At 38.1% G+C, this 25381-nt stretch overlaps 1 protein-coding gene across 4 annotated transcripts in view; it reads left to right on the plus strand.

Moving 5' to 3' along the window:
* The window catches only part of LOC126259256 (RUN and FYVE domain-containing protein 2), a 164630-nt gene that overhangs the window by 108007 nt on the left and 31242 nt on the right, over window positions 1-25381 (plus strand). For all 4 annotated transcript variants that reach the window (XM_049955887.1, XM_049955889.1, XM_049955888.1 and 1 more), the window contains 2 exons: window positions 12745-12842; window positions 15541-15757. In XM_049955887.1, the coding sequence (XP_049811844.1) occupies window positions 12745-12842; window positions 15541-15757 (315 nt within the window). The remainder of the gene's footprint in view (window positions 1-12744; window positions 12843-15540; window positions 15758-25381) is intronic.

Below are 25381 nucleotides of genomic sequence, written 5' to 3' on the forward strand. Positions count from 1 at the left end.
CAGATGTGTAGTACTTGAAAGAGCATAGTGTTACGATGTTTAAACCGTCCGACAAATATACAACCTATGTAAACTCTACAAAAATATCTCTTACTATCAAATATTGAGTGTCAGATTGAAAATAATATTACTTAATATCTGTAAATTTGAGTTCTGGACTAGTATGGACAATTTTCAGTTGAAAGATTCACATAAATCTGTATCCAGTTCACCATGGAAGCAGAGCTTCAGCTGTTTAATTATTATGGCTCCCTTTGAAATTCTGGAGGTAGCAGAGTTGAAATTTAGGAAGCAAAAGGTTATTTATAACTTGTCCAGTAATTGGATGTAAGTCAAAAGACCTGAAAGTAAGTGTGAAATTGTTTTGGGTCTAATACAATATGTCAATGAAGTCAACTAATAATCCCATTCAGAAGATACTTCCAAGACAATAAACAATAGACTACTCCCACATATGTTGAAAATTAGTAGAGTTACCATTTTACAGAGAATTAAATCAGCAGATTGTATGTCTGTTAAATTTATGAAGCAGAATTGCTGGCCATGACTTACCTTCAGGAGATGAAGTTCTTAGTACTGCCAGTAGATGCACACAAAAGTATAAGAAACTATCATAGCTTTTGGAGCTGTTAGATCCTTCCTTGGAGAGAAAGTAAGCATAGTTTGGAGTAGGCTAAAAAGGAAAGACAGGTCACTCATACCCCATGACTGGAGGGACACAACTGTCGTGAGAACAAGGAGAGACAGAGGTTTGTTGAGCAAATTTGAATCAATTAAAGGCTAACGAGACTACTGACTTAGTAGACGTATTCCAGTGCATTGCCAAGTGTGTAATAAATTACCTGCACTAGAAAACATTTTTTAAGACAAGAGTAAACTGATGGGTCAAATTTTTCATGGTGCAGCAGCGAGGAGTAAAGCCTCAACATGCTTTTGAAATCCATCTGTTATCTGTTATTCAAGTCCCCCCCCCCCCCCCCCCCCCTTTCTCTGCACGAAGAACATCAGTTTGAAATATTCATGTGTTGCTAAGTGGATTGCCCAAGGTGCATACACTACTAGATGGAATCCCAAATCTAAAACTCTCAGTGTTTTTTTGTGAGAAACAAAAAGCTCTAAAGAAATGCTTTGAATTGATACTGGAAGAAACACTGCCAGAATAAGAAGTGCTTGTCTTGGTGACAATATCTCCAAAGTATGGAATTTTGTTTCTGGGTTATTTTTTTCCTCTTCATTTAATTGACCCTCATTTGGATGTCCTGTGTAATCATCTACAGTGCTGTGCTGAACTGTAAATGCCTCCAAAGTTCAGAACATATAAAAAAAAACTGTGGGATCATGTGAACTGAAAACAAAATGTCTGGCAAATGGAAGACTGAGTCGCCAATGCAGTCCAGAGTAGCTGATGTCAAGGAAGTATATGATGTTAAGGTGCAGATAAATTACCATAGGTTTCTTTAAAGGTACATGTAAACCACTATAAGTTCCCTATTATTTGCTATATTATTAGTTTCACTCCACAAATGAGGGCCCTTCAGGTATTCATTGCCCTTATGGCAACGACAGCTAGTTAAAAGCACAGAGCTCTGTGCGACACCACCATCAACACAAAAGACTCCATTTTGGATTGATGATGGTGCTGAGCAGGGCTTTGAACATTTAGTGTGTTACTGTCGGGACAATGAATATCTCAAGATTCTCTTGTATGAAGAGTGAAATTACAAATTTAGCAAATAATACCTAACCTCTGTACAGCTGACAGTCGCACACAACCGGGGAAAATCTACAAAAATAAATAAATAAAAACATAGCTTACGGAAACTTAATGAAAAGCAGACGTGGGTCACTTGCAGCCAGGAGTATGAGATAATAGGAGGAACGTAAACAAAGATTGAGTAAAGCATTTCGTAGGGAAGTCAAAGGTAATACGTCATAAGTACTGTGCCAGCTTAAAAGCAAAGAAGATAGATTTAGAAGTATAGAAGTATGTGCGAGAGGAATAGTGCCAAGTAAGAAGAGAAAGTTAACAAAATAAATAATGAAGAAAATTCAAACATAAATAAATGAATAAGGGACCAAAGAGACAACAGGAGTAGAGGTTAACTTAAGTTGAGTCCAGGGGAATGGTGGGATGAGAGGATGTGTTGGAGCACAAGCTCCCATCTGTGATGTTCCAAGGGATTGGTGACGGGGCGTGGGGGGAAGGATCAAAATGGCTTGTGTGGTGCAGCATGTGCCTAGGTCCCTAAAGTTACACTGTAGGGCATGTTCTGTCACTGGGTATTTTACATCCCCCTTATGGACAGTTTGTCTGTACCCATTCATGTGTTCAGCCAGTTTGGTGGTTGTCATACCAATGTAGAAGACCATGCAATGAACATGTCAGCTGATAAATGTCGTGTGTGTGTGTGTGTGTGTGTGTGTGTGTGTGTTTCCACATGCAGCCCTGTCTTGAATGGCATATGAAGTGAGCTCAAAAAGAAACTGAACCTTTGAAATAGTGTGCCACCCTGCAGAGGTAGCGTGCTCTGGCTACTGAGTGCACATATTGTAAAGTTTAAATGACAAACTGCTTTTTGCTGCATTTTGCTCTGACCATTAACAAGTGAGCTTCAGCTTTTGAAGCAAGCATGTGTACAAGTTGCTTGTTGGATTTGTGCCAAAGTGGCAATGAAAGTGCTTGAAGAGCTACATGTGTGTGTGAAATTTTGCTGCAAATTTGGCAAAACTTTCTTCACTTATCACCTGGGGAGGACTGTATGCAGTGTCATGAGTGGTTTAAGTATATTCAGCAGGGTAGAATGTTGGTCGGTGATACCTGAGCCTGGACAACCTTCCACATCAAAAAGGTGATGACCACGTAGAAAGTTTGTGCTATGGCTTGCAAATATTGTCATTTAACTGTCTGAGAATTTTCTGATGAATCCTACCAGGCATGGGGGATGCTGTGCATAGGAAGAGACCTGAATTATGGGAAAACCAGACTTGGATGGTGCATCATGACAAGGTGGTGTCATAGTCCATTTCTCATGACCTAACCCCAGCAGTTTTTCCTGTTTCCTGAACTTAAAACTTAGGTGAAAGCACATCTTTTTGAAACCATAGAGGAGATTCGCAACACTGTGACATGAGCGCCATCCCAGAAAATGAGTTTCAACAGGCTTTCCTAACATGGAAGAGACAATGGGAACAGTGTATTGCCGGTAGATGGGGCCACTTTTACGGTGCTGGTATAAAATGTTGTACAGTTAGCAATAAAGATGTTACAGCAAAAGTTCTGTTCTTTTTGAACACACCTTGTATATTTTTCCAGTGGTGGGTCTGGAATGGGTGGTTGTGTAGGGATCAGTGGGCAAGTTTTGCAGCAGGGTGGTTTACAAGGGAGGAACCTCTGCTATGGAAGGTGGTTTCGAAATGTTGTAGCGTTTGACAAGGACATTGCAGAGGTCAGGAGGATAGCAAATGGCCACTCTGGGTGGTGCAGAGAGCGTATTATGGTGGGATGGTCTCATTTCAGGGCTCAACTTGAGAAATTAATAGCCCTGGCGGAGTAATCTGTTGAGGAATTCAAGGCCAGGATAGTATTGGGTGACAAAAGAAGGTGCTTCTGTGTTACCTGGGGTAGGAACTTGTAAAATCACACAAGTTTCCACTAGTCATTACTCTTTGTAATATGAACTGAAAAGATAAAAAAAAAATTGGTGTCCAACAAACATGCTCTCTGTCAGACACATCTGTAATTGCCTTAGAAAACTAGTCTGAAACTGATTTTTTTATCAAGTTATAATGCATCATATTTACTATGAACAACAGTATAAAAAGACCAAAAAACAAATAATTCTAAGTATCATTTTGAAAGAACACTTTGTGCATTGTGCATGAACACAAGTGACCTCTCTCTTAGAAAGAGATATGTAACTATTTCTTTTCAGTTTAATACAGCCATGTGGAGCATATATAATTGCTTATCATACAGATAGAATTTGTAGCTCAGAATTAAAAACATTGTTGAGATAGTTACTTAATGGTGTAAGCACTAAATATCTTCCTGAAAAAGAGTTATGAGCAGTATAATTCTACGTATGTATGAAATAGATGTAGTAGCTCCTTACGCCTGTCTTGTGCTTGACTGGCACGCCAAAAGCCAGTGGAATATCTGACGACATTCCAGTCACATGATAGCTAATCCGTTCCATCTATCACCAAACCATTCCACCCATCACAGTGGTGGTAGTATTCTCTCCCCAATACAGCAGCTGTCTCTAATTTGGGTGTAATTGAATGTAAAATGTATCACACTTGCCTGTGCCAACAGGTTGAAAAATATGGAATTCCTTGTCTCTGTTTTCTAATGTTTTTGTTTGTTCAGAGGTGGAGGGAACATGATGCAGTTTTCATCAGAAAAGAATGGTTTTGTTTCTGAAATGAGCTTTTACTGTTTACATTTTATGTAAGTAACATTTATTAGAAATGGGAGACCTGTACCCATGGTCTAGGAGTACTGTCTTTGATTAGTTCACAGATGATGCTGTAATTTACCGTCTAGTAAGGTCATCCGAAGACGAGTATCAGTTGCAAAGCGATTTAGAAAAGATTGCTGTATGGTGTGGCAGGTGGCAGTTGACGTTAAATAACGATAAGTGTGAGGTGATTCACATGAGTTCCTAAAGAAAACTGTTGGAATTCGATTACTCGATAAATAGTACAATTCTCATTGGCTGTCAATTCAACTAAGTACCTGGGTGTAAAAATTACGAACAACTTCAATTGGAAAGACCACATAGATAATATTGTGGGGAAGGCGAGCCAAAGGTTGCGTTTCATTGGCAGGACACTTAGAAGATGCAACAAGTCCACTAAAGAGATGGCTTACACTACACTTGTTCGTCCTCTGTTAGAATATTGCTGCGCGGTGTGGGATCCTTACCAGGTGGGATTGACCGGGGACATCGAAAGGGTGCAAAAAAGGGCTGCTCGTTTTGCATTATCGCGTAATAGGGGAGAGAGTGTGGCAGATATGATACGCGAGTTGGGATGGAAGTCATTAAAACAAAGAAGTTTTTCGTCGCGGCGTGATCTATTTACAAAATTTCAGTCACCAACTTTCTCTTCCGAATGCGAAAATATTTTGTTGAGCCCAACCTACATAGGTAGGAATGATCATCAAAATAAAATAAGAGAAATCAGAGCTTGAACAGAAAGGTTTAGGTGTTCGTTTTTTCCGCACGCTGTTCGGGAGTGGAATGGTAGGGAGATAGTATGATTGTGGTTCAGTGAACCCTCTGCCAAGCACTTAAATGTGAATTGCAGAGTAATCATGTAGATGTAGATGTAGTAATCAAAATGCCCCCGGTCCCGGCTTTTAACCCTGCCACAACTTAAATTTTGAATAAAAATCATCAGCAATGGCAGCTGAAGATTTCTTGGGTAAGTCACCCTCTCTGCGCCATGGCCTTGTCAAAGAGGGCAGAGGAGTGGACAAAGGTTCAGGGCACTGTCTTGTCCTTGGGGTAGGAAACTGCCCCTAAAGGTGGAAGAATCAGCAATGATCAATGGCATGAAGATGCAGAATGCAATGGAAAGCAGTGCAGTAAAGCCATGTAATGTGTAACCACTGGAAATGTTGCTTGTAACTGAAGAAGTGTCATGATGATCTCTCCATTGGCAAAAGATTCCAGACTATTCCTCCAATTGGATCTCTGGGAGGGGCTGCCAAGGGGAGATGACCGTGAGGAAAGGATTGAACGACCAATGAAAGGATAATTTCTACAAGTCAAGGTGTGGCATGTGTGAAGTTTGAACATGGTACAGAAGCTGAAAATGGAAATGCAGAGGCTCAATCTAGAAGCAGTGGGGGTTAATAAAGTGGAATAGAAAGAAGACAAAGATTTCTGGTCAGGCGAGTATTGGGTAATATCAATAGTAGCAGAAAATGTTATAACGGAAGTAGGATTCGTTATGAATAGGAAGATAGGGCAGAAAGGGAGTTACTATGAACAGTTCAAAATCAACAGCATACCAACACCTACATTGATAGTTCAGGTACTTGAGGATAATAAGCAGGTAATTCAGTGTGTAAAGGGAGATGAAAATCTAATTGTCATGGGGGAGTAGAATGCAGTTGTAGGGAAAGTAATAGAAGAAAGGGTTTATGGGAGAATGTGTACTTGGTACAAGGAATAAGAGAGGAGAAAGAATTAGAGTTCTGCAATAAATTTCAGCTAGTAATAGCAAATATGCTGATCAAAATCAAGAGTCACAAGAGGAGTTGGTATACTTACAAAAGGTCAGTAGACAGAGGAAGATTTCAGTTATATTACATCACAGTCAGGCAGAGATTCCAAAATCAGATACTGGATTATAAATCATACCCAGGAGCAGGTATAGACTCAGATCATAATTTGTTAGTGATGAAGAGTAGGCTGAAATTTAAGACACCAGCCAGGAAAAATCAGTGTGCAAATAAATGGGACATGGAAGTACTAAGGAATGAAGAGATACACTTGAAGTTCTCTAAGACTGTAGATACTTTGATAAGGAATAGCTCAGTAGGCAGTTCAGTTTAAGAGGAATGTACATGTCTGAGAAGGGCAATCACAGACATTGGAAAGAAAAACATAGGTACAAAGAAGGTAACTGCAAAGAAACCATGGGTAACAGAAGAAATACTTCAGCTGATTGATAAAAGAAGTAAGTACAAATATGTTCAGAGAAATTCGGGAATATAGAAACATGTCTCGTAGGAATGAAGTAAATAGGAATTGGCTCCAGAGAAACTGTGAAGAAATAGAAATGATTGTCGGAAGGACTGACTCAGCATATAGAATAGTCAAAACAAACTTCAGTGAAATTAAAAGCAAGGGTAGTAATAGTAAGAGTGCAATGGGAATTCCACTGTTACATGCAGATGAGAGAGCAGATAGGTGGAAAGAGTAAATTGCAGGCCTCTTTGTGGAGGAACATTTCTCTGATGTGATAGAAGAAGAAACAGGAATCGATGTAAAAAAGATGAGGGATTTCAGTATTAGAATCAGAATTTAATAGAGCTTTGGAGGACTTAAGATCAAATAAGGCAGAAGGGATAGATAAAATTCCATCAGAATTTCTAACATCATTGGGGGAAGTGGCAACAATATGACTCTTCACATAGGTGTGTAGAATGTATGAATCTGCTGATATACCAACTGACTTTCGGAAAAACAACATCCACACAATTCCAGAGTTTGCAAAAGCGAACAAGTGTGAGAATTATCACACAATCAACTTAACAGCTCATGCATCCAAGTTGCTGACAAGAATAATGTACAGAACAACAGGCTTTAGGAAAGGCAAAGGCACCAGAGAGGCAGTTTGACTTTGGAGTTGATAATGGAGATAAGACTCAAGAAAAATCAAGACACATTCATAGGATTTGTCAGCCTGGAAAAAGCGGTTGACAATGCAAAATGGAAATTTTAAATTTCACAATGTAAAATGGTGCAAGATGTTTGAAAGTTTGAGAAAAATAGGGGTAAGCTAAAGGGGAAGACAGGTAACATATAGTATTTACAAGAACCAAAAGGGAACAATAAGATCGCGAGACGAAGCACGAGGTACTTGGATTAAAAAATGTGTAAGACAGGCATGTAGTCTTTCGCCATTAATGCTCAGTCTATACATTGAAGAAGCAATTATGGAAATAAAAAGAAAGGTTCAAGATGAAAGGATATTTATGATAAAATTCATTGATGACTTTAATAACTCCAGTGAAAGTGAAGAAGAATTACAGGATCTGCTGAATGGAATGAACATTCTAACCTGCACAGAATATTGAGAGCAAATCAAAAGAAAGGCGAAAGTAATGAGCAGTAGCAGATATAAGAACAGTGAGAAACTTGACATCAGGGTTGGTGATCACAAATTAGATCAAGTTAGGAATTCTGCCACCTAGGCAGCCATGTAACCCATGATGGTTGGAGCAAGGAGGACATAAAAAGCAGACTATTAGTGGCAAAAAGGCTATTCCTGGCCGAGGGAAGTCTACTAGTTTCAAATATTGGCCTTAATTTGAGGAAGAAATTTCTGAGAATGTCCAATTGGGACAAAGTGGATGTGGAAAAAATCAGAAAAGAAGAGAATCGAAGCATTCGAGATGTGGTGTTGCAGAACAGTGTTGCAAATTAGGTGGACTGATAAAATAAAGAATGAGGAGAATCAGCAAGGAAAGGGATGTGTGGAAAACACTGACAAGAATAAGGGACAGGATGGTAGGACATCTGTTAAGATATCACGGAATAACTTCCATGGTACTAGAGGGAGCTGTAGAGAGTAAAATCTCTAGAGGAAGAATGAGATTGAAATACGTCCAGCAAATAATTGAGGACATATGTTGCAAGTGCTATTCTGAGGTGAAGATGTTGACACAGGCGAGGAATCCGTGGCAAGCCTCATCAAACCAGTCAGAAGACTGAGGACTCAAAAAGATGGGAGAAAAAGTAGAGACCACAGTCATTATTGCTGATGTGACATTCAGAACTGCCACATAATTTTTGACAGACAAGGAACAACTAAAAAAGTGTTTTAGTCTGTGACTGTGTAGTACATTCTCATTAATTACCAAATACAGAGCAGTGGTCTTGGGAACCTGCACATACTGTATCTTGTTTGGTTGCTGACCAGTTTTGGGCTGCTGTTGTGACACACAGGAGAATACCATGAGTACTGTGTCTTCTCTATGCTGGTTCCCTCCTTGGGTCAGGGTTATGTAAACATTTTCTGTGGCTGGAAGTTTCAATTTAATAGCAATAAAATTTCCAAGCGTCGGAGAAAGGTGATATATTGTAAGATTTAAGAAAATAGATATCTTATGTGTTTACTGTCACTTTTTCATCTCTGATTTTTATCACATATTCCACTCTGCCACACTGAGCGAGGTGATGAAATGGTTAGCACACTGGACTCGCATTCGGGAGGATTACAGTTCAATCCCGTGTCCGGCCATCCTGATTTAGGTTTTCTGTGATTTCCCTAAATCAATCCAGGTAAATGCCGAGCTGGGATGGTTCCTTTGAAAGGGCACGGCTGACTTCCTTCGCCATCCTTCTCTAATCCGATGAGACCGATGACCTTGCTGTTTGGTCTCTTCCCCCAAACATTCCAATGTATTCTGCCACAGTCATTCATTTATCAGACACATGTGCCCCTGCTTCCTGTTAATATTCTCAGATTATAGACGGCGATAGTCATGTATCATAGCTTGATGTTGCGTTGCTTTATTCAGGTATCACTGACATTTGCTTTACATTGCATCTCATAATTTACATCATTCTCAGAAGTTAAATGGAGCAATTATTCTCAAGTGCAGATACTAAATGTACAATTGTTTAATTTGTTTTGTTATCAGGCTGGTTACAATTGTGGAAGGTAAGATGATGTGCCTTTTACTATTCTGTCAACTGTTAATGTTTATGCACTTACCCATTGCACGGTGGAAAAATGTTTGCTTTCCCCCCTTGTTTTTCTGCCTGTTTTACCTGTACTATATTTTACAGTTTCTTTATCTGCCTGTTTTACGTGTTATTTCATCTTACAATTTCTTATGTTATTTTCAAAATGTTGAGAAGTACCTGTCAATCCACAGCTTGTCATATTTTCCATTCCCTATAAATAAATTGAAAAATAATTAACATTTTCAGGCTTTGGAAATTGTGGGCATGTACCCTCATTCTGATTACACAATAATTCATAATAAAGCATGTGTAACCCCCCCCCCCCTGCCTCCTACACATACATATACACAGACACAGGCAAAACAAAAGAATGATTCTACATGCAAGCGGTGAGGTACCTTTCTATCTTTTTTGTGTTCTTTATGGAAATACTGCATTTAACAGTTTGTTTATGATTCCATGTACAGAATATAATCCACTATTCTTTGAGTACTACTAGTAATAATAATTCCTTTAAATTCCAGTTGTAGAAATAAATAATAACTTTTCTTCCATTAGCATGAAAATAAAATTTGACTCTTAGTGTACTGTTATAACCTTAAAGCATTTGTTCAGCAGATGTAGCCCATTCCAGCAGTTACAAATTAACTAACAAATCATTACTGTAGACTACATATGTTGAATAGAAAGGGTAAGAAATTTGTAGGGCAGAAGTGTGTTTGTATATACACAGCTAAAGCCTCTCCCTCTCTCCCTCCCTCCCTCCCACCCTCCCACCCTCCCACCCTCTCTCCCTCTCTCCCTCTCTCTCTCTCTCTCTCTCTCTCTCTCTCTCTCACACACACACACACACACACACACACACACACACACTTACAAGGGAACCTCCCCATCGCACCCCCCTCAGATTTAGTTATAAGTTGGCACAGGGATAGGCCATGAAAAACTGAACACAGATCAATCGAGAAAACAGGAAGAAGTTGTATGGAACTATGAAAAAAATAAGCAAAATATACAAACTGAGTAGTCCGTGTGCAAGATATGTCACATTAAGGTACTTGTTCACTGAGGAGCACTGTGGTCCTGTGGTTACCGTGAGCAGCTACGGAACGGAAGGTCCCTAGTTCAACCCTCCCTCGAGTGAAAAGTTTTAATTTTTTTATTTTCAGACAATTATCAAAGTTCATGCACTCAGACATGATCAACTTTTCTCTCCAAAATTTCAGGACATGTTCAGATTTGCTTGGACACATGCAGGATTTGACGGTCTACCCACAGAAAAACTTGAAAACGTTAAAAACGTTTGTTTTGACAGAGCACAGGGAAAACTGTGCGACTGTGAAACTGTTGCATTTATTTGTTGCCGTTTATGCGACAAACGCAATGTTTTCATCACTTTTTTGGTAGTGATTATCACATCCACAAGAAAACCTAAATCGGGCAAGGTAGAAGAATCTTTTTACCCATTCGCCAAGTGTGCAAGTTAGGTGGGTCGACAACATATTCCTGTAATGTGACGCACATGCCGTCACCAGTGTCGTATAGAATATTTCAGATGTGTTTTCCTGTGGAGGAATCGGTTGACCTATGAATTTGCGATCAAATGTTTTCGGTTCCTATTGGAGAGGCACGTCCTTTCGTCTACTAATCGCACGGTTTTGTGGTGCGGTCGCAAAACACAGACACTAAACTTATTACAGTGAACAGAGACGTCAATGAATGAACGGTCAGATCGTAACTTTGTGAAAATAAAGTAAGTAAAATTTTTGCTCGAGGGAGGACTCAAACCAAGGACCTCTCGTTTCGCAGTTGCTCACTCTAACCACGGGACCACGGCGCTCTTCGTGTTATATTGTCCTATATGTTGGATATGTTACACTTGGACTACTCAGTTTTTATATTTTGTTTATTTTTTCATAGTTCCACACAACTTCTTCCTGTTTTCTCGATTGATCTGTGTTCAGTTTTTCAAGGCCTATCCACTGTGTCAATTTATAACTAAATCTGAGGGGGGTGCGATGGGGAGGTTCCCTTGTTAGTACAAAAGTTAGCAAAGTTTTCTTTTGTGTTTGTCTGCCTTTGCTGGCTCAATACTTACACATATTCGGTTAGTTGATACCTTTACTCCCCACTAGGCTTTTCCACCATCATATTAACAATGTTTTTGAAATAGAATGTAGCTGCAATAAATTCTTGCTCAGTGGTTTCACTGTTTCCTTATGGACAAAGGCCAGTGGATTCACTGTTCACTGCTCAGCAGTAATGACTTGTCAGGTGTGCTTAGAATATAGTCACTCTTTGCATGGTTTGTAACTTTCGTAGTGAAGGATGGATGGATGGATGTATGTTCCTGATTGCACCTCCCTGTCCACTATTTGCATGGACACACACACACACACACACACACACACACACACACACACTACCCATTTTATAACTTTGTTTGCTGTATGCTTAAACAGGCAAGATTGTTTTTATGTCATCATGTAGTTGGAGGTAGATGTTACAAAAGAAACTCAGCAGATGAAGGCACTTTAAATTACACACTGTGTGAATTAACTGTGTTGAGTGTTCCATCTCAGTTCTGAGGAAATGGAAAAGGAAGTAGATTTCTGTACATCCTACATGAATGATAGCTTTCTGGAAAAGAAAAAAAAGAAGTTTGTAGAGGCACATTTTTTTGCTCCTTTTGGGTTGTAGCTTGTATGGTAAATAAAATTTTTTTAACTTGTTTGCTATAACTGTCAAAATTGTTTCAGAATGCATTGTTGTTGGCATGATACACTTAAATTTGATTTTACTGTGTTTTCAAAATCAGTGTTATTAGCAAGTTAGATCACCTGTTTGCTGGCCTTTTTAATTGATTATATTGACTACTTACTAAATTGTAACAGTAACTATATTAATACAGGCCAATTCCTTCGAAATACTTGCAAAAAATCTTATTACTCAGGTCATTTTACATTGTTATCCATTCACGTTTTAGGAATGTGAGCAGGAGTTGACTGAGAAGGGTGAGATGGTGACACGTCTTCAGGCTAAGACAAGCCAGATTGGGCAAATCCTAAACAACTTGGAGAAATACAACCATTTATTGAAGGATGCTGAAAGGGGGGCACATTCATCAAGGGGAAACCAGCAAAAACAGACAACTCCTCCCAAAAAATAACTTTTATAAACTCTGTTTGCAGTAGCAAAATATTGTCTAAATTTAACATGAACACTGTAATTTCTTGTTTTATTTATACTTCAGTGCAATTTCACTGTGTTGTTAATATTGTTTATTGAGCTATCAATCTGTGTTGTTGCATTGCAGGAGTGTGAAAGCTCACTTAAACACAAAACTGAACTAAAGAACAAGTTGGAAGCAAAGAACGTAGCCATGTCTGAAACAATACAAACGATGGAGGAAAAGTAGGTACTATTTCAGTCTTAATCTGGCTGTGGGTTCTTAGTAAGTGGCAAGCTCTGATATGCTGTAATGGGTCTGGAGTCAGAGAAATTACATAGAGCAATTTTTACAGAATTCAGAGAGTAAAACTGTTTGTGTTAGCTTACTAGTCAGATTCTCTAGCAGTCCACCAAATTTTCATTGAGCAGCATTACAATGTCTTTATCTTCCAAGAAAAAAATTGTTTCTAAATGTTCCTATTTTTTGTGGTGATAGATGATAGTAATTTTTGTATAACTGGTTTTTTTTTGTTGGTGTAAGCTCTGAAAGCATAAAGAATGTGGAATAACTTCTGTGATAGACAATACATCATATTTATAGTTTTTATACATAACTCATTAGTTACAAGGCAATAATTGATACATCAAATGAGATTTTTAATGAGACTGGTGTATAGCAAATGTAAGTATTTTAAACAAACTTACCTCCCATAAGATGTATCAACTGATACTACATTAAGATGCTGTAGAAGTATATTGAAAGTTATGTGTTATTCATTGGATGAACTGTATTTGAAGTTAAATGCTGTACTCCAAGTTATTGTCTTTCACAGAAGTAGTTGAAACATACAAATCATAAGATAGTCATTACTTCAGAATTTTAAACATCCTATAAGGTTGCTGTTGGCATTGCTGATGGCATGTATTTACTTAGATTCCTTATTTTTAACCTGCCTTAAACATTATTAAAAGGAAATTGATTTGAACTGCGTTATCTAACAATGATAACTGTCAGTTTTGAAAATCAAAAATTTGGTTTGGTTAAATACTGAAAGTGAATTAGATTTATGTGAATAAAATACTAAAGTCACATAAAACCAACCATTTGAAGTCAGTTTATAACCCAGTAATATTACCTGGATATTAATAAATGTTGGAAAACTATTAACAAACATGCACAAAGGAAATGTGTCTGGTGTTTGTTCTAGTAGGTCGTAAAGACAGTGTACTGCAACTGTTAGATGAGAATTCGTAATCAGTGTATGGATGATTGTTATGAAACAGAAGGAGAAGGCAATGGAAAGCTTGAACATACTTTGTACTTGTTGTAATTTTGCTTGTGTATATAAAAGGAAAAATTTTAACACATGTCAACAACAGCCTCATATATTACTAAGACGGCACATGCCTTAAAACGTTTCTCAGAGGCAGATTTAAGTGAGTCTGTTGAAAGTAATGACTATCTTTTATATTATCATCCCAAGGTCATTTATTGTGTGCTTGATTCATTGCTCTCAGATTATGTAACATGACCCATAAAAAACACTGCTTGCCCTTTCTTAATGGCTGTACACTGAGCAAAAGCATCCTCAAATGCGTATGTGATTGCAAATAAAATTATTTTCATAAATGTGTGCAAAAAATATATTTTTGAACTGTGTTGTTGTGACACAATTTTAAACAATTGACTGAACTCCACTGCTTGCAGAAATAACTTTTCTATGCTTTTCTCAACGATTCTAAAGCTTCCCATCTTTCCTGTGTGGGAGCACTGTTTGCATTAATAGCATAATAACTTTATAATTGAACAACCTTAATTTATTAAAACTTACTTTTTGGTTTTGAGTGAAAAAAGTAAAACAAATTCCACACTGTTGTGATACCAAAATGATTTTGTCTTTTATAAATGGTTTCTGCTGTCATAAGTTCATTATGTACATCTTTTCATTGCACTGATTGACATTTATGCGTTAATTAATCAAGGCGAGAAAAATTTTATCACCATTGTGTGACACACACACACACACACACACACACACACACACACACATTCTATTTGAATACTCCGTTTGCTCTGGCCAGTTTTAAAATAACTAATATCTGTTCTTACCAATATCGTGCTAATTTGGTATTTATAGTTTTAAGTTATTTTAGTTCTGCACATTATTTCTGTACACATGAATAAATAATTACTTTGTGCTACTAATATATTTTGTAGTATTCAAAAAATCTATTTTAAAAGCTTTAAATAGTTAAGTCTGTTGTTTGTTTCTCTGTTGTAATATTTGTTAACTGAAAATGGACACGGAGGGACAAAGGCTGTGTTAAAAAGCATTAATTAGCATAGCCAGAACTTTTTCTTGTCTGTAATTGTGCAGATGATCTGCATTGTAAAAGTGAGAAATTTAGAGATCAACTCGATTACATTCTGTTGGATATGTTGGCAAACCTTCATCACAGGTGCCACAAAGTAAATTGACAGTTGTTAACATTTTGTGTATACAGTGTCAAGTGACATTGACTGACTGATGTTTGCATGTTTGTTTTTGCACTATAATGTGTGAAATTAATAAATTTAAAAAAATCTTTATCTACAATAGAAAGAATATGCTTAAGCTTGTAAATTTAATGAGGAATAAAATATTTATTCACAACAAACTTTGACTTGAAGTTATTGAACAATATATTGCATGAAAATATTTTTCCTCTGCAGTTATATGCCTGTTTTTATTATCCCCTGTTTGATTTGTGGTTTATCTGTTTTGATGGTTTGCCATTATCACACTGCAAAGTATGCTTTTATTACCTGCACCACCTGTTTGTTTCTGAATTTAATTTTTTATTACTTGGAAGTAATTTTTTATTTTATTTTGAGAACCCTGTTCCTAATTTATCCTGTGTTATGCCCCTATTCCAAAATGGCTTTATTGGCTTATGACAGCATGAAGAGGACTGAACAAGAGAAAAACAGTGCTGAAGAATCCCTGCGTAAACTGGGACAGCAGCTAATGGAGAAGGACGTTAAGACAATGAGTGTTGAAGGAGATCTAAAAATTGAAAGGGAATGGCGAACATCTCTTCAAGAAACTATGGTTAAAGACAGAGATAAGATCTCGCAATTGAATCAGGAACTTGCACAGCTGAGAGCTGTTGCTTCTGTAAGTATTAACTACATTTCTCACTTCACTCAGATCTTTTTTTTTTTTAAATACTTATTAGTATTTCAGCTCAGAGTTTCTGTTCTCATTTCTATGGTTTCACTTATTATCTTGAGGTTTCCTTTTAAAGCAAAGAGACTGGTAATCTTATGGTTGAATACCAAAAATTTACAAACAACAACAATCTCTTAGAATAATTTGTTTTTCATTTTTGTTGTAGATTTTATTTTTTCTTACCAAAAAGTTTCAAATAATGGTGTAAAATTTTAAATTCATTCAAAGTACACAGATAGATGAGTGTTTCAGAGTTGTTTTTATTAGATCAAAATTTATTTTTATTTTTCTGTCACATCAATCTTTCTATTTAGCATGATAATAAATACAGTTCCCATTTCTTTTCAAGTAATCTCGCGAAAACCCTAGTAATTACAACTGTAACTTAAAAAATTATTTGTTGTATGATGACAAAATGAAAAGGGCAAGTTGTTGCTCATCACATAGAGGAAGTGTTGAGTCCAAGACAGTCACAGTGAAAAAGACGGCTACACATTTAAGCTTTTGAACAAATAAAGCCTGTCACCCATCTTTCTGAATAGAACACACACACACACACACACACACACACACACACACACACACAAAGCACAGCTCTACACACATGGCCACCATCTCTGGTTTCTTGGGCGCAAGCCCCCGGAGACAGACCGAGCAAAGTGGCGCGGTGGTTAGTACACTGGCCTCACATTTTGGAGGATGAAGGCTCAAACCCGAATCTGGACATCCTGATTTAGGTTTTCTGTGATTTTCCTAAATCTCTTCAGGCAAATTCGGGGCTGATTCCTTTGAAAGGGCCCAGGTGACTTCCCTCTAAACCCTTTCTCAACCCGATGGGATTGATGACCTTGCTGTTATTTCCCATCCCCAAAATTAACCAACCAGCCAACCAACCCAGAGACATGGCCCTGTGTGTATGAGCTGTGCTTGTGTGAATCTGTCTGTGGTTGTTTTTTTGGAAGGAGGTCTTTTTTGTCGAAAAGCTTAAAAGTGCAGCAGGCTTTTTCATTGTGCCTGTCTGTGACTCAGTGTCCCCTCTATCCTTATCATATGGTTGTTATTCCATCGTGGAGCTTTTATTGTATGATCTGTGGTTTCACCAGTGCCTATGATAATCCGATAGTTGGCGAGTGGAAGATACGGGAGCTTACATTGCTTCTGTTATTGATGTTAGAATGAGGATAAGGGGAAAAAAATGAAATTACCCATGAACATTCATTTAAACATGTTTCACAATATAGTGAGTATATAAAATAATATAAGTAATATAAAATAATATATTTCACAGACCCTTCAGTTCCCTCAGATACATAGAAATTCCAAACCATGTAGCATATGTTAGCAGCTTGTGAACTTAAAAGTTGGCAAAAGATTTCTTATAAGTTAATGAATTTTTGTGACATAAAAATCAAAGATAAGTATTTTAAATCACTATGTTCTTGAATGGAATAATAATGGCAGAGACAATAACTCACAATTGAATCAGCACAGCTGATATAGTTTGAGCAAAAGACACAAGATACAGTTGATGAATACAGTACCAACAAGAAGCAAGCCAGGCTTATACTAGCAGAGGAGAGGCAGAAATAGATGGAAAAATGCATACATATAGTGTAAGAAGACAAGAACATAAATTGGATAGCTGAGGAGGGAGAGGCCATTGAAGGGAGAGATGACAACCAGGGAGAAGAAACTGGAAAGAATTTGCCTTGGGTAAAAGCATAGTGAGCAATAGACAGTACCAAATGAGGAAAGGTAGAAGCACATATAGGTGAGGTGTCAGCAGAAATGGTGACAGCAGCTGGAGTTGAAGAGAAGTGGGAACTATAGCTCATGATGAGGGTAGCTTACAGGGGGAAGTCAACTACAGAAGACTAGAGAAAAGCAATGATCATCATTGTCTTCTAGATACGAAATGAGAGAGAATTTAAGTATAGAGGAGTGCCCCTACCGTGCCACTGTTTGAGAAAATTTTAGGGAAGAGAAAAAGAGATCAAACTGAGATAAAAATGAAGAAGCTACAAGGTGTACAACTTGGCTTCCACCATTTTTTTCCCCAACATTTGAGGCTTTTATGAAACAAACTGGTTACACATGTATCATTCAGAGTATTTTCCATCACTGGCCACTACTTTCTCCCATCTTTCTGGCAGTGTACGAATCCTGCGTCGAAAAAATTGTTCATATTTTGAATTGACTTCTTCATGAGATCGGAAGTGTCGGTCAGCCAGGCCATGCACCTTTGATCTAAACAGGTGATAGTCAGAGGGAGCAATGTCTGGAGAATACGGCAGGTGGGGTAGGACTTCCCATTTTAATATTTCCCAAGTATGTTTTGACCTCTTTTTGCAACGTGGGGTCAAGTGTTGTCATGCTGCAAAAGCACTTTATCGTGCTTCTCACTGTATTTCACCCATTTGTCTTTTAATGCTCTGTTCAAACGCTTTAATTACATTCAATAATGAGCACCTGTGATTGTTTCACTTGGTTTTAATACCTCATAGAACATGACGCTGAGCTGGTCCCACCAAATGCAGAGCATGATCTTGGAGCCGTGAACATTAGGTTTGGCTGCCGACGTGGAAGCATGATCAAGATATCCACATGATTTTTTGGGTTATTGTAATGAACCAATTTTTCATCCCCGATCATAGTGCGATGCAGAAATCCCTTCCGTTTTTGCCTCTGAAGCAACTGTTCAAAAACACACAAACACTGTCCAACGTCGCTTGGTTTCAGCTCACACGGGACCCAAGTTCCTTCTTTCTGAATCATGCCCATAGCCTTGAGACATTCTGAAATGGCTTGCTGTGTCATTCCCATTAATGGTGCCAATTCTTCTGAGTTTGACGTGAGTCTTCACTCGGCAATGTCTCCAATTCTCCATCTTCGAAAACATTCCCTCTTCCACCACTATGCCAGTCTACAACATTAAAATCACCGTTCTTGAAGTGTTGAAACCTCTCACGACATGTTCTTTCACTAGTAGCATCCTTACCATACGTACTTGAGAGCATTTGATGAGACTCAACCACTGTTTTCTTCATATTGAAACAAAACAGTAACACCTCCCACAAATGATGAGAATTAGGCTCGTAAACTGACATTTTCAATCAAGAACAACTTCATGATGCAGACACAAATCAACTAATGTTTGAATAAGGTTATGTTTACCGAGGTCCAAGCTAACTGCCTGACATCTGCGATCTGTTTCTTACAACTTACTGTTGTCGCCATCAATCGGCAAATGGTGGAAGCAAAGTTGTACACCTTGTGCTAAAGCTTGGCTTAGGCTGAGGTCAACAACAACAGACTTTGTTTGCTGTAAGGCATCTGCAAGAGGCACATTATCTGTGAAGGCAAAGGGGGTCTTCTGGAATCTAGGGAAAGCATACGACAGTGTTTGCCACAATAAGGTACGAGAAGCCATAAAGAGACTCCAGGTCTACAAAAAGATACAGTTGACATGGTGATAGAAATGTAACATGGAAATAAAAGGTATGCTAAAATTGGAGGTGAGGCAATTGATTGGATACAGCAGAGAAGGGGTTTAAAACAGTCATGAATGATATAATGCGTAAGATGCCAGGCAAAGCTGGAGAAGATAATGATAAGGTAACAGCCTTTGCTGTGATGACGTAGTAATCTGAAGTAATAAGAAAGATAAAGTTCAGCTGCAATTAGGTGCATTGGCAGAGGGGTTGGTATTGTAGGGTACAAAATTAAATACGATGAATAGTGAATTCTTGATTATAACCAGGAAGAGGGAGAGGACTACTCAAAGACTCTTCCTGGCAGGAGTACAACCAGAAAATGGTGACAACCTGAAATCTTTTGGAAGTGTACTGAAAAGAAATTGAAAAAAAAAAAAAAAAAAAAAAAAAGAGGAAGCCATCGAGAGAAAGAGGGGGGGGGGGGGGCAAGCAGTCAAATTTCTGAGAAGTTTCGGGAGCTTGGTGGGGAATAAAGGTAGAGAGAATAATATTGCATATTGATTTTACTATGAACATGAACATGTCCTAACCTTTGCTTTTGAAACCTGGACTGTGAAGAAAAGTTATTAAAGCCAGATACAAGCGCGTGAAATGAAATTTCACTGTAGCAGAGAGGAGAGTAACAAGGTTGGACAGATAAGAGCTGAGGGAAATGGGAAAGGACTTGCCTTGAAGGATGTGATGGACTCAATGGATTTAAGTGATATTGACATTTTAAGAGAACATATGACAGAATGGATGAATTGAGGCATAAAAGCAAAATATCATATTTGGAGAAAAGGAAAGGACTGGAACAGGTTGGTGGCAGAGTGTTGGCTGGAGGACAGAAGAAACCGATCCACCAATTTCTTGAAAACTGTTCATGGTGATTATAATGATGATCTCAACTCTAAAAAGCATATGTGGCATAATATTGACGTGTGATAGTAAAATAACATTTGAAATTTTTGTAGGTGTTATGGATAGTTAAATCTTTTGTGAATAAGTAACCATAACATACCTGTATCTCAAAAGACAGTTTAAACACCATAGTGTATTACTGACTTGAGGCTGCATTTCAAGGCATCGGCAATAGATCAAAATATATTACACACCTGAAAAGAATCATATGGCTGACTTGATACAAAACACTTCATCTTTGGACACTCTATTAACCCACTAATCACTCACACCTAAACTTCCTCATCCCATCTTATTAAGCTACACAGAGTTCCCACGATTTCAAACTGCAACTGCATGACAACTGAAATACACAAAGTGGAAAGAAATTAATTAATTAATAGAGAATATCTCCAAACATACCTTGCAGATGTTCACTGTGACTTCCGTATGTGATACGAGAAACACCACTGTAGTACATTTCCACCAATTTTTGAGACCACAGCTGTATCATAATTTTCTCCTGGACAGTTATTTTGTTCGATTTTAGACGTTTAGCTACAAAATAATTGAATAGTATGATGTTCTTACAGTGGGGCAAAGAGGAACCCCATCCTTATGGATCTTCTATATGCCATTGTCTTGCCGGAAAAGCAGCCTGCTGAAACAAACTCTTACTGGCAATGGGTTAAAGTAGATTCCTCTTGAGGAGGGCCTAGGTATTCCTCTGAATCCTCCCAGCCAGATTGTTATTTAATCGGTGGTATGCAGAATCATCAAATAATATGCTCCTACATTTGGTGTGTGAAGGAATGATAGTGCCTTCTGTGTGTTGCATATAAAATGATGATATCCTTACGAACTTGACAACATTTCTTCCTGGAGAATGAACCAGACTGTGGCAGGTAACCACCCTAATTTCTTAAACAGCATCACTGTAGTGCCTGGCCCCTTCTCTGACTCTGAGAGCACTTCATTGTCTAGAGTATTTTCCATGAGATTAAACATGATGTACCTTTTTACAGTGTTTGAGAGCTTCAGTTGGTCATACTTTTCAGTTTGATGAACCTTTGCTTGTTGCCTCTTTTAATCAGCTAATATCCAGGTACTGCAATCTAACCAGTCCCATGATACTACTGAGAGATAAATGATATATTCAGGTGTTCTGTAGTCATAGAAAATAATTAGTAGCATGCCTCAACAATACACGTAACCATAGCATAGCTGCAACCACATTTGAGAGCTTTCTGTCGGTAGCCTAGACTAACATATGATTCCTAAAGAGGGGCATCAGCATTTTCAGTAATTGCAGGGGCAACAGTCTGGATGATTGACCTGGTCTTGTAATAACAGGGACCATGGCCATCCAGTGGTGGTATTGCAAACAAATGTGCAAGGAGAAACTTAATGTGCTACATTTCCTGAGTACATGAACGTTGTTGGGTAAAATAGTCCCCCATTTGGACCTCTGAGTGAGAACTGCTGAGGAGGATTGGGATGTAGCTTCTATGTCTGACATGGGGTTGGTGCTGTGGATAATTTAGGAGGAAATGAGACTACTCGCCAAATAGCTGGGACATTGTCACATGGTTTATGTGACAGAGGATTAAAACTTTGCTAGCTTTCATCATAAATCCTTGGGTGAGGCAGAACACATGGAATAGCAACTGCGATAGCCAAAGGTTTTAGGTAGGTTGTATAATGGCAAGGCAGGCATTTCAAATCCAAATTTTAAACCATAAAACATGTCTAGGAGCAGATTCAGGCAGTAACTGTACTTGCTTTGTTGTTAACTGCAGATTACAATTGAATAAATACCAGAAATTTAGTAAATTAGGGAGTTGGAACTTCTATAAACTGAAATAACCATAGACTGAGTTCTGAAGGGAGCCTTAAGAAACAATTGACAGAAACAATGGAAAGGAATGCAGTGGAAGACCAATGGGTAGCTGTCGGAGATTGAATAATGGAGGCAGCAGAGGGACAACTAGGCAAGAATATAAGGCCAGTAGAAGCCCTTAAATAACACATATGATATTGAATTTAATTGGCAAAATGAGAAAAAAAAACAGCAAGTAAAGCAGGAAAAAAGAATACAGACATCTAAAAAATGAGACTGAAAAAGTGTAAAATGGCAAAACAGTAGGGCTAAAGGAGAAATACAGAGCTTTAGAATCATCAATGATTATGAGAAAGATAGATGCTGCATTTACAAAAATTAAAGAAACCTCCAGAGGAAACAAAAGCAGATGGCAAGGCCATACTAAGCAAAGACATGAAGGCTGAAGATGGTAGGAATATATAGAAGGGCTGTATCAAGAAGGAACTTCTAAATAGCATTAAGCGAAGTGATGATGAAATAGGTGAAGATTAGAAAGGAGATCGAATTGTGCGGTAGGGGCACTGAAATATCTGTTAGTTGAAACAGGGCACATGAACTAGACAACATTCCATCATAATTATTATGAACTTTGGGAGAATCATACATAACGAACCTTTTCCATGTGGTAAGCAAAATAAGTACTTTCAGTTTAATGACTCATGATTACAAAAGACTAATGCAAACTATTTACAGAAGAATGGAGATACTGGTAGAAGTAGAGTTGGGGGAATATGAGTTTGGGTACCAGAGAAATGCAGAAATTCACTTGAGGCAATACTGAGTCCACGACTTACCTTTGAAAATACATCTACATCTACATTTATACTCCGCAAGCCACCCATCGGTGTGTGGCGGAGGGCACTTTACGTGCCACTGTCATTACCTGTCATAGGTAAGTGTGAGTATGTTTCATGTGCTGTGAGGGTTCTGTGAAACTTAAATATGTGTATAGATAGCTCATCCACCCCAGCAATCAAGAATCTCAACAATTTTTCCCTTTTTATTGACATTGATATAGGCAAGATATTAGTCCTGGGAATTCCAACATTATATCAGAATCTCTACAATAGTTTCTGAGACTAACCCAAACATACAAAAATAAGTGAGCAGTGGATTATGTATCTAGAGAGAGAAGATTTAATACAATATTTTTATTTACCTACTAAAACATTGTGCTTTTGGCAGCTGATGAAAGTAGTGTAAGTTTTAGTGGCAGAGAGATGTTTTTTATGCGATATAATTCCAATTTACAATTTTTGAATTTTTTCCTTTGCTAGTACTGTAAAGTACCGTATAGGTTTTCATGAGTGAGTTTGCAAGTATCAAAATATGTGACATAAATGGTCATATCTTTTGAAAGCACTTACTTATAAGCTTAAATGTGTTGTGGTGGTAAGGCACCATAGACCTTAGTATGTGACATAAATTTTAACCTGATGTGTCTACCTATTCATGAGAAAGAGAACTCTTAACTATTGAACAGACAGATAGATGAACAACAAAGCGATCCTATAGGAGTTCCATTTTTACGAATTGAGGTACAGAACCCTAATATATATAAACAAAGATGACGTGACTTACCAAACGAAACGAAAGCGCTGGCAGATTGATAGACACACAAAAATACACACAAAATTCAAGCTTTCGCAACCAACGGTTGCTTCATCAGGAAAGAGGGAAGGAGAGGGAAAGACGAAAGGATGTGGGTTTTAAGGGAGAGGGTAAGGAGTCATTCCAATCCCGGGAGCGGAAAGACTTACCTTAGGGGAAAAAAGGACAGGTATACACTCGCGCGCACGCACACACACACACACATCCATCCGCACATACACAGACATTTGCAAGTATCAAAATATGTGACATAATGTCTGCTTGTGTCTGTGTATGTGCGGATGGATATGTGTGTGTGTGTGTGCGCGCGCGAGTGTATACCTGTCATTTTTTCCCCTAAGGTAAGTCTTTCTGCTCCCGGGATTGGAATGACTCCTTACCCTCTCCCTTAAAACCCACATCCTTTCGTCTTTCCCTCTCCTTCCCTCTTTCCTGATGAAGCAACAGTTTGTCGCGAAAGCTTGAATTTTGTGTGTTTGTTTGTGTGTCTGTCGACCTGCCAGCACTTTCATTTGGTAAGTCACATCATCTTTGTTTTTAGATATATTTTTCCTACGTGGAATGTTTCCCTCTATTATAACCATATCATTAATTTGAACCCAACAATTACGTTTGTTATTGTCGCTGTTGGATTTCGAAATCTTTCCTGTCGTCTTATTTTCTCTTAATTTTCTCTTTCTGTTTTTACCAGTAGTCTCACTTTGTATTCACCTTCCCCTTTTTACCGTAATCTACTATACAATTTTATCCCGCCTATATATATTCAATAATACGTAACCCACTTCCAAACCATAACTCTCTCTCTCTCTCTCTCTCTCTCTCTCTCTCTCTCTCTCTCTCTATATATATATATATATATATATATATATATATATATATATATATATATAAACAAAGATGATGTGACTTACCAAACGAAAGTGCTGGCACGTCGATAGACACACAAACAAACACAAACATACACACAAAATTCAAGCTTTCGCAACAAACTGTTGCCTCATCAGGAAAGAGGGAAGGAGAGGGAAAGACGAAAGGATGTGGGTTTTAAGGGAGAGGGTAAGGAGTCATTCCAATCCCGGGAGTGGAAAGACTTACCTTAGGGGGAAAAAAGGACAGGTATACACTCGCACACACACACACATATCCATCCACACATTACAGACACAAGCAGACATATTTAAAGTTTGGGCAGAGACATCTCTGCCCAAACTTTAAACTTTAAATATGTCTGCTTGTGTCTGTAATGTGTGGATGGATATGTGTGTGTGTGCGAGTGTATACCTGTCCTTTTTTCCCCCTAAGGTAAGTCTTTCCGCTCCCGGGATTGGAATGACTCCTTACCCTCTCCCTTAAAACCCACATCCTTTCGTCTTTCCCTCTCCTTCCCTCTTTCCTGATGAGGCAACAGTTTGTTGCGAAAGCTTGAATTTTGTGTGTATGTTTGTGTTTGTTTGTGTGTCTATCGACGTGCCAGCACTTTCGTTTGGTAAGTCACATCATCTTTGTTTTTAGATATATTTTTCCCACGTGGAATGTTTCCCTCTATTAATATATATATATATATATATATATATATATATATATATGATGTGACTTACCAAATGGTCTTTAAATATGTCTGCTTGTGTCTGTATATGTGTGGATGGATATGTGTGTGTGTGCGAGTGTATACCCGTCCTTTTTCCCCCTAAGGTAAGTCTTTCC

Source organism: Schistocerca nitens, chromosome 5 (assembly GCF_023898315.1).
Source record: "Schistocerca nitens isolate TAMUIC-IGC-003100 chromosome 5, iqSchNite1.1, whole genome shotgun sequence".
In the NCBI taxonomy this organism is placed as follows: Eukaryota; Metazoa; Arthropoda; class Insecta; order Orthoptera; family Acrididae; genus Schistocerca; species Schistocerca nitens.